The 14,077-nt window shown below is 43.7% G+C and overlaps 1 protein-coding gene across 1 annotated transcript in view; it reads left to right on the forward strand.

Annotated features, from left to right (window-relative positions):
- Nucleotides 1-14,077, forward strand: part of LOC106811801 (usherin-like) — a 129,146-nt gene that overhangs the window by 3,085 nt on the left and 111,984 nt on the right. The window contains 7 exon segments of the mRNA XM_014815521.1: nt 1,030-1,620; nt 2,221-2,386; nt 7,830-8,023; nt 8,728-9,001; nt 10,304-10,503; nt 11,610-11,736; nt 12,398-12,495. Of these exon segments, the coding sequence (XP_014671007.1) occupies nt 1,049-1,620; nt 2,221-2,386; nt 7,830-8,023; nt 8,728-9,001; nt 10,304-10,503; nt 11,610-11,736; nt 12,398-12,495 (1,631 nt within the window). The 5' untranslated portion in view covers nt 1,030-1,048.

Here is a 14,077-nt window from a genome sequence, read left to right on the forward strand (position 1 = left end):
TTCTTCTTCTTCTTTTTCTTCTTCTTCTTCTTCTTCTTCTTCTTCTTCTTCTTCTTCTTCTTCTTCTTCTTCCTCTTCTTCCTCCTCCTCCTTCTCCTCCTCCTCTTCCTCTTCCTCCTCTTCCTCCTCATCCTCATCCACCACCACCACCACCACCACCACCACCACCACCACTTCCTCCTCCTTTCGTCTTCCCTCTCTGCATTCTTCTCCTCATACTTCTCCTCTTTACATGACACCACCTCCTCATCCTTTCTTCCTCTCCCTTAATTGTTCTCTTCCCATTTTCCAACTATGTCTTCCATTTCCTTCTTATTAACACCCCATCCTTCCCTTTAGCAAACTCTTGCTTCTTTTGACCACCTTCACCCTTCCATCCTTCCTCCTTATATACTTCCTTATCCACCACACTGATTCCCATTCGTTCTCCTTCACCTCCCGTACTTCCCTCCTGCTGAGCTGCCTAATCATCATTCGCTTTTAACTCTTATCTCTTGAGTTGCTCATCCTTACTCTCTTCTCTCTGCTCTTCTCCCTCCGACGTCCTTCTTCCGTCTTTGCATCTAGGTTCCTCCATAACTTCCCCCTTCTCGGCCACCTCATCATTTAGTTATTCTCTTATCCTCCTCCCTCCTTATTCTCCTACTCCTCCCTCCTTATTCTCCTACTCCTCCTCCCTCCTCATTCTCCTACCCCTCTTCCTCTGCTTCCACCTCCTCCTCTTCCCCCTCCTTCCCCTTCCCCCTCCTTCCCCTTCCTGTATCTTCCTCCTCCTCTTTCTTCTCTTATTATCCTCCTCCTCTACCTCTCCTCCTCTTTATCCTACCCCTCCTCCTCCTGCTACTCTTCCTCCTCCTCCTCTTACTCATACTCCTTCTATTTCCACCTCGACCTCATCCCTGTACACCTCCAGTTTTCTCTTTCCTCTGACTGATCTTTGAATCCGACAAAAATCTTGAACAGCACGTTTTACGAAGATTTTTTCGATACTGGCCAGCTGTCTGATTTTGAGTTATCAACATTTTGCAGAGCAAGACTTGTGAGCAAGATGCGATATGGACACCGCTCTCCTCACGCTGTCGTGACGCCGGCGCCGCGACCCCGGCGACCTCACATCCCTGCTGCCCGCGTCTACCTCTTCCTGTATCTCCTCTTTCTCTTCCTGTTCCTTTCCTGGTTTCCCCGCGTCGCCGCGCAGCCACCCGCACAGCAGGAGGCGCGGAAGTTTCCGGAACTCTTCAACGTCGCGTACAAGGGCGAGATCGCGACCAATCCGACGGACGCGACGTGCGGGGTTCCGTCCCGCAGCCAGTACTGCCGCAGCTCCCGCCTCCCAGAGTCCGTGCGCACGTGCTCGCGCGCTAACTGCCTGCAGGACTGCGCGCACCGTGGCGCCCTCCCACCGGCGATCAGCGCCCTCTCGCGGGCGTCGTCGCCGTCCGACGACTGCCCCGTGCCGGATTTCGTCAACAGGCAGCCGTGGAGCCGCCAGGGGGCGTACTCGCACGCGTTCGCGGCGGGGGCGCCGCGGTGCTTCCTCAGGGTGGCGCTGCCTGCATCGGCGGGCGACGCGGCATTCACGGTGGCCGTGTGGGTGAACCAGGAGGCAGGAAACGTAGGGTGGGTGTGGTACACGCGGAGAGCGCGAGATGCAAGCGATGAACTAGCTCTTTAGCATGTTGTACAGATGTATAATACTTGCTGCAGATTATGTACTAGTTGTGGATATATCTGATTCTTATATATTTTCTATATCTTATTTTATATTTATATTTATTTTATTGCTTGTATATTTTTTTAATAAATCAGGAACTCGGAAACGTACTGTAGCTAGTACCTGTGGTGATTGTTGATGAGGTGTAAAATTACATGTATTAATCATGTATTTTTTAATAGTATTTACACGAAAAATAGTCGTTTTTAAATTACTGTTATTTCTTTGTCAGACTTCAAGTTTCATACTCATAGTCATCTCATTGGAACTCATAGTTACAATGTAGTGTAAAATACAACAGCAGCAAAATTATTGTGAATGTCATTGACACACAAATTATATCTCATGAATAGTTACATGAGTTACAACATAATTAATGTAGTTAACTGTTATATTATCATAATTACAATTCCTTTCTTAATTCGAATACAACAATCGAGATATCATTGTGAATGTCACCATGACTGCGTGTGTCACGTTCGTGCGTGTGTCATCGTGTCTTCCAGGACTGTGTTGGAGAAGAGAGCGGGTGACGTCACCGTGTTCACTGTGGTTGTCAGCAACAGTCGCGTGATCATCCACTACAGAGCGGAGGAGAGCGAGGACAGACTGCATGTTGTTGGCTTCGAGGGAGGCGTCGGCGCGAACACGTGGACTCACGTGGCTCTGCAGGTTATTATTACATTCCACTCTCTACTGTAGGTGATCACGTCTAATAACGGCTTATCTAGAATAGTCAATTAAGTAACTCGCAGCATGAATTTCTCTCTGTATCTCAAGCTCTGTTTCTCTTTCTCTATTTTTCTCTCCGTCTCTTTGTCTCTCTTTCATGTTCTTTCTCCCTGTCTCTTTCTCTCTCTCTCTCTCTCTCTCTCTCTCTCTCTCTCCCCCTCTCTCTCTTCTCTCTCTTCTCTCTCTCTCTCTCTCTCTCTCTCGTCTCTCTCTCTCTCTCTCTCTCTCTCTCTCGTCTCTCTCTCTCTCTCTCTCTCTCTCTTCTCTCTCTCTCTTCTCTCCTCTCTCTCTCTCTCTCTCTCTCTCTCTCTCTCTCTCTCTCTTTCGTTTTATCCCTTTCCCACTTTCTCTCTCGTTTTATCCCTCTCGATCCTTCCCCCTCTCTCTCTCCCTCTCCCCCTCCCTCTCCATCTCCTTCACTCGTTCCTTCTCCATCTCTCTCTCCACTCTCTCTCCTTGTCTATGTCTCTGTGTCTCTCTCTGTGTGTCTTTCGACATGATCACATACTCAGGTATATTAAATCTACACAGGTTTGTACTTTTTGCAGGTATATATTGTCTATGTGTACGTGTATCACGGCTGATCATGAGCCCATTAACCCCGAAGTGGTTAATGAGTGGTAAAATGGGCTCTTGGTCTGATCTATTATTGGAAGGTGGGCAGCTGTTGTCTGGTGAGGGGGTTTAGGAGGGCACGCATGCACAGTGACGTTTCACGGTCAGTGTGTCTGTGAGCTGTACGACAGCTGGCTCCACAGAGTTCTAATTGTGTTGCTGATCAATAATTCATGACAAGGAGCACTGCTTGGTTTGTACCTGGGTGGTGCTTGTGTTTTTAAAATATGTGAAATGTGAGTATGGTCCCTATATGCATTTAGTATGTCCCTATATGCATTATCAATAAGCACATGGGTTAATATACCAGGGGCGTAGCCAGCTTTATACTGGGGGGGGGGGAGGTTCGTTTTTAAATGTTTGCAATTTGTGAGGGCGCGTAGCGACCGAGCAGGGGGACACCCCTCTCCCACACGATGGAGATTTTGCAATTATTATACTAAAATGGAGCGATCTGGTGCATACCTGAGGTGAAATTCTTGCAAATTATTTTTTTGGCTTGGGGGGGGGGCTTGGGGGGGTCGTGCGAACCCCCGAACCTCCCCTGGCTACGGGCCTGAATATACTATAGTTAGTCCGTTTACCCTTTCCATTTGTTATTAATTAGACACTTGTTGAAATGTTAAATATGTGTTTAAATAAGCTCAATGTTTCCCCTAGTGCCCGCACATATCACAAAACACAAACAGCTGGACTAGTTGAAAACTGCTTAATTGTCATACTTGCCAATACTACTTGCCATACTAGCAAAAAACGAATCTATATTTGCTTGCTGTACAATAGGTACCTCAGTGTTTACAGAGTTTTATATAGCCAAATCAAAATTATACATACATTTAATTTCATTTAATAAATCTGTGAATGATATGATATACACACGCACATACAGGTACATGTTCGCTTGATTGTGTTTACTCTGCATGTGTGTTGCATGCATTCCGTGCCTATATAACATAGAAAGAGATGTCCGTAACTCAAATGTTTTCCAAAAAAAACCTTGCATTGGCATTGAATCGAACTCTGGAATTTTTTGGTTTCGTGACCTGCTTATCTGTGCTTGTTGCATTCGCGTGTGTAGACTTGGTTTATCTTGTGTGGGATTGTCTCTCTATAACGTGATTAAGGAGTCCATTTGTTGATTAGTATTTATGCTTAATTATTCATACCTCATTAGTGAATCACCTGTGGTACTACGACCACTATCAGTGACTGCTGCCACCACCCATCTATAACGTAGATGGACTACAGAGTCCTTTCGGGTAGACGTCTGGGGCATGCAGTTATACGGTAGGCAGCAGATGTAAAGAACGATGATACAATCTGTCTACAGTATGCATCTGCAGAGGTGGGAGATGATGGGCTGGCTATATGTGAAAGATGTACACGGAAACCCTCTTGCTGATCTGAACTCAAGTTTCACTTAATTTCTTATTTAATCAGATTCAGTTCTAGAAATCTCTAGAAGATACCAGTAGAAAAGCAAAAACAAATACAGATAACTTGTTACATCAGTGCGAAATATAATAATGGAAATCATGATAAAATAATGATAAAATTGTCAACAAAGAGGATTACAGTTATACGTAAAGAAATAATCCTAAAATCCCAGTTACTGGAACAATTGCAAATAAATATAAGATATAACATTTGATATATGATATGTAATTAGTGATATTTGTGATTATTACATGTGGTTCCCCATAATTGTATCCCCTGCGACGAAGTCCTGGACCCCCCTGGACACGTTTAAAAGAGGTGGTCTCTGGAACTGTGGGGGGAACAGTGATTTGCTTTAAAATCTATGCTGTAGCACTTGAACCAATAATTGTTGTATTATGTAGAGGAGAGAAAAACATGACCCGGAGAGAGATGAACGCACGCACACGCACACGTACACGCACACGCACACGCACACACAACACACGCACGCACGTACGCATGCACTCACAACACACACGTTGCATGCATGCCTTCACGGCCCGGCTTCAACGTATTCTGAAGTATGATGCACTGGAACGGAAATATTAAAAACTATATTATTTTTCATAATTATGTACTGATAGTATATACAATTTTGTAAACAATGTTTTATTAGTTATCATGCTCATAATATATATTTTAGATACTTTAGCTTAAGCTCAGGTAAAAACATCAGCTTTAGCTACATTCCTCTTTGAAATTTACAAATTGACCTTTTAAAATGATCAGAATTGGTTGCTTTCAACATAGCCTGAAAATGCAGGAAATGACATTTCCAGGCTCTGAATTTAAAAATTTTTGTGTGTGTGGGGTGGGGGGGTATCCCCAGATCTCCCCCCCCATCTGCTTCGCGATTGCGCCGTTAGCCATGCGTGCCTGCGGCACACACCATAACCGCCACTCTTGATATTATCAAGAGTACATAATAGAGAAGAGTATGACACGGTTTTAACAGCGTTTTGCATAGTTTTCAACTTGTAAATATTCTATCAATATGTGAATAAATATATTCAAACTTTACCTTGTTTTCGACTATGATTCTCCCTTAATCACATGACACCATAAATTTACCCGAAAATCGTATGTGTTCTTCAAAAAAGTTATTTGAATACGACACGGTTTCGCACAGTTTTCACGCATGGATGCATGTTTTAGACCAAACTTTGTTATGGGATTAGTGTTCTATTGTCTATGACGGTACGCTCGGGGCCGTAAGGGAATCAGCTGCTAGCTAGCTGGCCGTGAGCACATTTATTTTTAGCACGCTGGAAACGCTGCACGCTGAATACAATTCGATGCCTAATATTCCTTACGGCCCCCAAAGTTCCGTCATAGACAATAGAACACTAATCCCGATGGAAAGTTTAGTCTAAAACATGCATCCATGCGTGAAAACTGTGCGAAACCGTGTCGTATTCAAATAACTTTTTTGAAGAACACATACGATTTTCAGGTAAATTTGTGGTGTCATATGATTAAGGGAGAATCATAGATGAAAACAAGGTAAAGTTTGAATATATTTATTCACATATTGATAGAATATTTACAAGTTGAAAACTATGCAAAACGCTGTTAAAACCGTGTCATACTCTTCTCTATTATTTACTCTTGATATTATCACTGGGTGATCCTACATTTTTCCGGAGTAGCACATTTTGGGAGGCCTCTACGGCCCTGATTTCATGTCTGTCCAGCTGCCGCCGCCACAGACACTTTCCCTTCCGCTCTATAACTCGACCCCTAATTGACCTAGCGTGACCAAACATGGTCTACTTACACATCTTGAGGAGAAGGTGCGCAGCGTACCAAAACCAGGTCACTGCAACCTTTATTTGACCTTGACCTTGACCTTGATCATATTTCCCTTCCGCTCTATAACTTGGCCCCTAATTCACCTAGCGCGACCAAACTTGGTATACTTACACATCTTGGGGAGAAGGTGTGTCGTGTACCAAAATCAGGTCACTGCAACCTTTGTTTGACATTAACCTTGAGCTTGATCATATTTCCCTTTCGCTCTATAACTCGCCCTCTAATTGACCTAGCGTGAGCAAACTTCGTAAACTTACACATCTTGGGGAGAAGGTGTGTCGCGTACAAAAACCCCTAAGGCAACCAATTTTAACATACTTGCCCATCTCAGGCAGATGAGTTGTGTAACAAACCTTTGTCTTTGTGAGTTATTTAACTTTTCCTACCTTCTACGTCCTTACAGAGATATTTCATTCATTACTATATCACAGGGGATACATGTAGTTGGCGACAACTGCCTTTTCTAGTTTAATTAGTACATAAATACATCAAAAGACATACATGTGTTTGCGTCTGTAACAAAATCATCGACTATCATTAAAGGGATAGTAGACTCTAGGATTTTACTGCATACAACTGTACTTACTGTATAACAAATCGTCTATACCCTCACGTATTTGTTACCAGATACCTAATTTAATTGTTATAATTAATTACACATCAACGCTACGAAATTTGAACGGCGCCATATGACACCCGCGACCGTGCTGCCACCCTGAAAAGTTGCGTATTTGACAATTTATTTTGCACGTTACAGACCGAGGACTAATCACAAAAGTGCAATTATATTTATACCTAAATGCTATTTAACCGAATGATATTCATTTTAGGGCAAATTTATCCATATTATAACTGAAACTATATGTCGTTTATAAGATATTACAATCCTTTTGCTTTTAAATTAATAAATAAGAAACACCCTCGGTCTGTAGCCCTTTGCTGAAAAGTGGTTTTGCGCAACTTATCAGATCGTGCGCTTTGAGTGGCGCCACCGTCGTTGTAATCAAACTGTAGTCGTTAGTTTTAAAACATTTTTTAATGATATTTCTAATGGTGATTGAACCATGAAACTTTTTATGTAGCGTAATTTTAACCTAAATTAACTGAAAATAACCCTAGAACCTAGAGTAAACAATCCCTTTAATTGTCATCGAGCCATGCGTCTGTAATTAAACCCATGTATGTCTCAGTTTTGAAAGCAAACATCATATGCAGGGTTTGAAATTAAGGGCCACAAGCAGCAGTTTTGCTGCCTATACAAGGGCCAGGGTTCTGCCTGCACTCAATGTCCACAGCAAATACTTGCTGCCAAGAGATTACTCAAAAACCATATAGTAAAAGCACCAAAGATTCTGCCTGGGTTGATAAATTTGCTGCCTGCCTTTTTCTCTGGCAGCATATGTACTTGCCGCCCAATAAAAATTCGATTTCCAACCATGTTATGTGTGTGATGATTGTTTTTGTTTCTCGTCGGCAGGTCTACGACACATACGTCTCGTTGTTTCTCAACGGAACGACGGCGGGCGGCAACACGTTTGACACAAGGCTGTTGGATGGTCAGGTGTTGGACGTAGATGGCGTGGCGACGATCGGACAGAATGCAGACGAGTCACAGCAGTTTGTCGGTCGGCTTCAGGACCTGCGATACTTTCAGACGGCGTTGTCAAACAGGTGCGAGGCGAGGGGAGGGGCGGCGAGGGGGAGGATGAAACGCTACTGTAGTACTTGGGGTCGTCGCTGAATCTAAGGAGTGCACTGTTATTGTTTTTAAACCTTATTCCGAATCCTTAATATTGTTTAATTTTTATTACCTGAAAGCAAAAATATGTATGACACAAAATATGTGCATTGAGTGTTAGCAGAATGGAATTCTTAAGACAGGCATATATGCCTGTATATTCCATCATATTCATTGAAACACATGTATAGGCAAAGTTATTTTTTTACACATGTTCATGATTTCGTTACTTAGCATCAATAATGGCACCAAAAAGCAATCAAAGCAAAACCATCAAATACAATATGCATATATGTATATACTACAGCCGTGTATGCAAAGAGCTAGGTAACAGTATGGCAGTAAGTGTGTCTGTACTGTAACAATTTCTTTCTAATACAGAGTGAGGTCACAGTGCTTCAATAAGTGTGTCTGTACTACAACAATGTCTTTCTAGCACATCTAGGGAGGTAACAGTGCTGAAATAATTAAGTGTGTCTGTACTACAGCAATGTCTTTCTAGCACATCTAGGGAGGTAACAGTGCTGAAATAATTAAGTGTGTCTGTACTACAAGTTAACAGTGTCTTTCTAGCACATGGGGAGGTTACAGTGCTGTAATAAGTGTGTCTGTACTACAACAATTTTCGTGCACACAGAGAGGTCACCGAGGTCATCGAGGGGGAGCTTCCGGCGGTGCACTCGTTGCCGGCATGTCGCTGCCCCGCCTCCCACCCGCGCGTCCTCCCGCACAACGACCGATTCTGCATCGCCAACGGCGTCCCGGACACCAGCCTCGACACGGCGCCTCGTCTCCACGGCAACGCGCACCCGCTGCAGTACGCGAACGATGGTGACTCGAACAGCTTCTGGGTTTCATCGTTCCTCGACCAGGTCTCAGTGAGCCTGCGCATGAAGAACGGCCAGTACCAGGTACGCGACGTGACACGCAGGGTGCGAAATTAACGTGAGTCCGGAGTCAAATACTCCCTGATTTACTGCCGGACTCCCTGATTTGACATATGCAGAAGTCCGTGTGACTCCTTGGAAATTCTGCTATATATACTATAACTAGTTCGTTCCAAAGCACGGCCTCGCGGAATTACCGTATTTTTCCAGCAAATGTCCAATGACAACGTGCAATCGCATGAATCTTCAAAATAAGCACATGCGTTAAATATCTTTAATTTTAAACTTCAGACTGCAGACTTCATTTTACCGTGGACTGCCTCTTTTTGAGGGCAGGGAGTCCATTCTTGTTCAAAAGTTTCATTTCTACCCTGGACACGTGTATACAGTTATGTACGTATGTTCAAGGCTGTAGCTATAGTAGAGGGGCAAGGGGGCATTTGCCCCCCATCCCCCAAAGTTCACAAATTGTGAAATTTCGTGCTTTTTTTTACCCTCCCTCCCTCTAACTCGTGTCCTCGAAGTTGATCACGTCAGGGATCGCTTCTAACTCTAAGAGTTAGAGTATCTATGGTTAGCGATAGCAATGATTATAAGCTGATTATAAGCGTGTAGTGGATACGTGCGTAATGCGTGTTACGCTAGCTGAAGCTAATGATGACTTTGTTCGAGCGTGCGTGCGTGCGCGTAGGCCAGGGATCAACGTAACCATAACGACGTCAGGTTAACAGGTCAGGCAAATAATTAGTGTATTGATTCTCGACCATTATTTGGTTTTTCTGTGTCGGCGGATGTTCAATCACCGCGGCTAGTTGTGGAGTACTGTGATGCAAACTCGTATGCCTGCAAATGCTCACTAGGGAATATGAATGAATAAACAATTATGGTAATATCAGGTGTGGGAATGGGAAATATGCAATACGCATGAATATATTTACATTCGTCAGTACGTCGTAACGGGATGTCAAAATTAACGCGTATCTGCTTTTCTGTAACGTGCGCATCAGCTGCCGGAAAAGTGAAAGTAACTGCACTTTTCTGGTTGAAAAGTCTAGCCAGAAAACCTAAAACACCAAAGAAAAAAGTAAATTTTGGCTGTCGTTCTTCCGTACGAAACATGTAGCTGTTTAATTAATTTCGATTGATTTTATTAAATTTCATTGATTGTTAATAGTAATTTAAATTCTATTTTAATTTTACTAACCTAATCGTTCCGGCCACGATTTTTTCTCAAACAAATCGTTCGCTTCCGTGTACAAATCTACCAGGCTTGACTAACCGATTGCCCCCATTATTATTGTTAATCATTAATTAACATCTTTGCAGGTGTTTTTCGTCATGCTACAGTTCTACAGTCCGCAGCCGCGGGCCGTCATCGTTGAGAGGAAGACGTCGCCGCAGTCTGAGTGGGAGCCGTGGCAGTACTATGCAGACGACTGCATGATGAGGTTTGGACTGCCCAACAGGGGGCAGCTGCGTGGCCCCACTGACATCAACTGTCTGCAGTATGAGACGGTGAACGGCAGGTTAGACTCACGCACTGAGATTCATAGGCATGCTTCGCTGCCGTAGAGCAGTGTGCTGAGCACGCAGGCTCGATACACCTGCATATTGGTGTTGATGGTAAGCATGGTGTTGATGGTAAGCATGGTGTTGTCCCACACCCTTTTTGCTAAGCGAGTCATGGCTTTTACGGCTTTGCCAATCCGCTTGTCGAGCTCAGTGTCCAGGGAGAGATTTCTGGAGATGGTGGAGTCGAGGTAGGTGAATTCTTCCACCACCTCGAGGGTGAAGTCGCCAATGGAGATGTTTGGAGTGCTGCTCACATCTTGTCCGAGTATGTTGGTCTTCTTGAGGCTGATGGTCAAGCCGAACTCCCTGAATGCATGAGCTAAGCAGTTGATGAGTCGCTGTAAGGCCTCCTCGGAGTGTGCCGTCAAGGCTGCACCGTCAGCGAAGAGCATCTCTCTTATGAGTATGTGCCGCACTTTGGTCTTTGCTCTGAGGCGGGCAAGGTTGAAGAGGCTACCGTCACTTCTGGTGTGGAGATATACTCCGTCCTCTGACTGGCTGAAGGCATAGGACAGTAGCAGGGAGAAGAAGACTCCAAAGAGTGTTGGAGCAAAAACGCAGCCTTGCTTCACTCCGCTTTTGATTGGGAAAGGGTCCGAGGACGAGCCGTCATACTGAACGGTTCCTTGCATGCCTTCATGGAAGGATGTGATCATCCTGAGGAGCTTGGGGGGACATCCAATCTTCTGCAGTAAAGTGAAGAGGCCCTTCCTGTTGACCAAGTCGAAGGCCTTGGTCAGGTTGATGAATGCGACGTACAGTGGTCGTCTCTGTTCGCGGCAATTACTCTGCTAATATAGCTCTACAGCTATATTACTCTGTTCTATAACTGCAAAGTTTCACTGACCATATGAAAATCAATGTGCCAGAAATGTCGCTATAACTGCCACTGGTGCACATGAAGAAAACTGTCTGTTAATTTGTTGTGTTCAATAATAATTTTTGAATGTATCATCAGGCTATTCTGAATGTAGCATTGTCTACGGTTATGAATGGTATGGCAATAAGCATGTAGGTGATAATATGTAAATAAGTAATGGGTGTCTTCTATGCTTTGCAGTGCTTCAGTGCCATACTCTAAAGGCAACATCACCTTCAACCTGTTGTCACCGGACCCACCGGCAAGACCCTCTCACAACATCTTCTACAACTCTGTCGAGCTGAAAGAATTTGTCAAGGCCGTCGAGGTAGGTATTCTTATTAGCGAAAATAGCAAGAAGTAGAACATCAAAATATAATTGTGTTTTCTCACACAAGTTATGAGAAAAAATCACCAGTGCTAGTGTATAGTTTAATAGAGGTGTTGTTTTTCCTTGAAATTACACATTGAATTTACATTCATAGTGTACCAACTAAAAATAAGTGATGATAGAATCTATAATGAACTAGAGCACTCGGAGAGCACAGACCTGCGCCAAGGCAGCTGAATTCTCTCACTGTGGGAAATTTTATTTATTAATTAATTAATGAAGTGAAATTTTTTGTTAATTAATTAATTGGATCCGGATCACCACCAAAATCTCATCAATTCTAAGTTAGGCGATTTCTGACCTATCCTGAAAATTTTATGACAATCCGTCCATAACTTTTTCAGTTAGGCTGTACACAAACCCACAAACCAACAAACAGTCAAACACACGCCGGTGAAAACATAACCTCCTGCCAACCCCTTGGCGGAGGTAATAAGCTGCCGCTTGCTTTGAAGAGTTTTCTCAAGTTATTAAAACTAATTGTGATATCTAATCTAATCTAAATCTAAAGGTAACCATATTTCAATCAACCTTATTGATACCTCAACCGTATTAACATCAACACTATTCATACCTCCTACCCACCATGCATCTGTAGGTCAGAGTGAGGCTTCAGGGACATTTCTACGTTGACCCCAGCAATGACCTCTCCAGACACCGTTACTTTGGTCTATATGAGTACATCGTGACAGCCAGGTATGCATATGAACCTCATCAACACTTCTCTCTCTGTCAGTATAAATGTGTTCACGCTATTACCTGTAACAAATTTAGTTTATCAACCCAATCCTGCATCTGCCAGCAAGCGAACTTTGTACCCTAGCAACATTTACGACATGGCAACAGGTTACATGGTATTTAGTAGAGGTGTAACGATATACCGGTATATCGGTATACGGATATTGCAATATAGTTTGAAAACTCGATATTATCGCGATACAACTTCCGGATATCCGATATTTTACGATACGGTCGGTATAACAAGAAATATAATTACTTGACATTGCCTTTATCGTCTATATTGTTGAATGGGGTTCGAAAATTATGCCACTGGCGGTGTATATATATTACGAAAGCACAATGCCTACACGACGCATAAGTATATACTGGTAAGTGACACTGCGTGGAGCACTGCGGGCGGTACTACTGCGGCCAGTAGTGGGCAGACGTCTGAGCGAGGAGAGATCAGCGGCAACCAGGATCGTATAATATAGCCTATGCCTCACCTGTTGCGAGTGCCCTGCCGCGCGCGCGCGATACAAATGAAGCGAGCACCCACTGGCACTGTTTCAGTTTCAGTGTTCAGTTTTCAGTTTCAGTTTCCAGTTTCAGTATTCCAGTATTAGCCAATTATGCAGCAGGCGGTATTGTGTGATTCCAGCCAGCGGCAGTGGTCCTTTCGAGAGGGGTATTCAAGTACAGCGGAGTGACATTGTTAGCCGGCACACGAGGATGCACTCAGGGGCACAAATCCGGGGGCGGACAGGGGGGACATGTCCCCCCCACTGAATTTTCAGAGGGGGGACATCATATCAAATGTCGCCGCCCCCACGATTTTGGATCACCATGATTTTTGTGTGTGGCGTTGTGGTGTGTGCGTGTGTGCGTGCGTCGGTGTGTGCGTGCGTGCGTGTGAAATTCGCGTGGTGTGTTTGTGAAGTGAGAACCTTTTTATTGTGTGATAGTGCTCAACGAATTGGCTTCTTTCCCTTTTTTTGGCCCAGCTTTTCATTTCATTCAAGTGTCATTGTGAGAGCATAATAATAATCATTGCACAAACTTGAGAAATGTTTCTTGATAAATTTAGTACCGTTTTTTTTAACACGCTTTTTTTTTGCTCATATTAAATAAATCTTCATGCAGAAGATCCATCAAGAGAAAGTAGTTTATTGGAAAGTTTAGGAGATATCACTCATATCATTAGACAATGATTCAGCTGGGAACCACGAGCTATATTCATCGCAAAGAGACCACTTAGTAAAGCTGAGCATCGGTTTTAATAATGTATTTCCATGGCAACTGATGATGATATATACACGCATATATGATATGACTGGACCACAATAACAACGGACAATTTATTTTGATCCAGCAGCTCAACACAAAATGATTGGTTTCTGCTTTTTGTTTTCTTGATTTTTATGACTGCATGTGGACACCCTTTCAGTAAATCTTATCACAACCAAATCGTGTGTGTGTGTGTGTGGTGTGGCGTGTGCGTGCGTTGCGTGCGTGCGTGCGTGCGTGCGTGCGTGCGTGCGTGCGTGCGTGCGTGCCT

Source organism: Priapulus caudatus, unplaced genomic scaffold (assembly GCF_000485595.1).
Source record: "Priapulus caudatus unplaced genomic scaffold, Priapulus_caudatus-5.0.1 Scaffold577, whole genome shotgun sequence".
Lineage (NCBI taxonomy): Eukaryota > Metazoa > Priapulida > Priapulimorpha > Priapulimorphida > Priapulidae > Priapulus > Priapulus caudatus.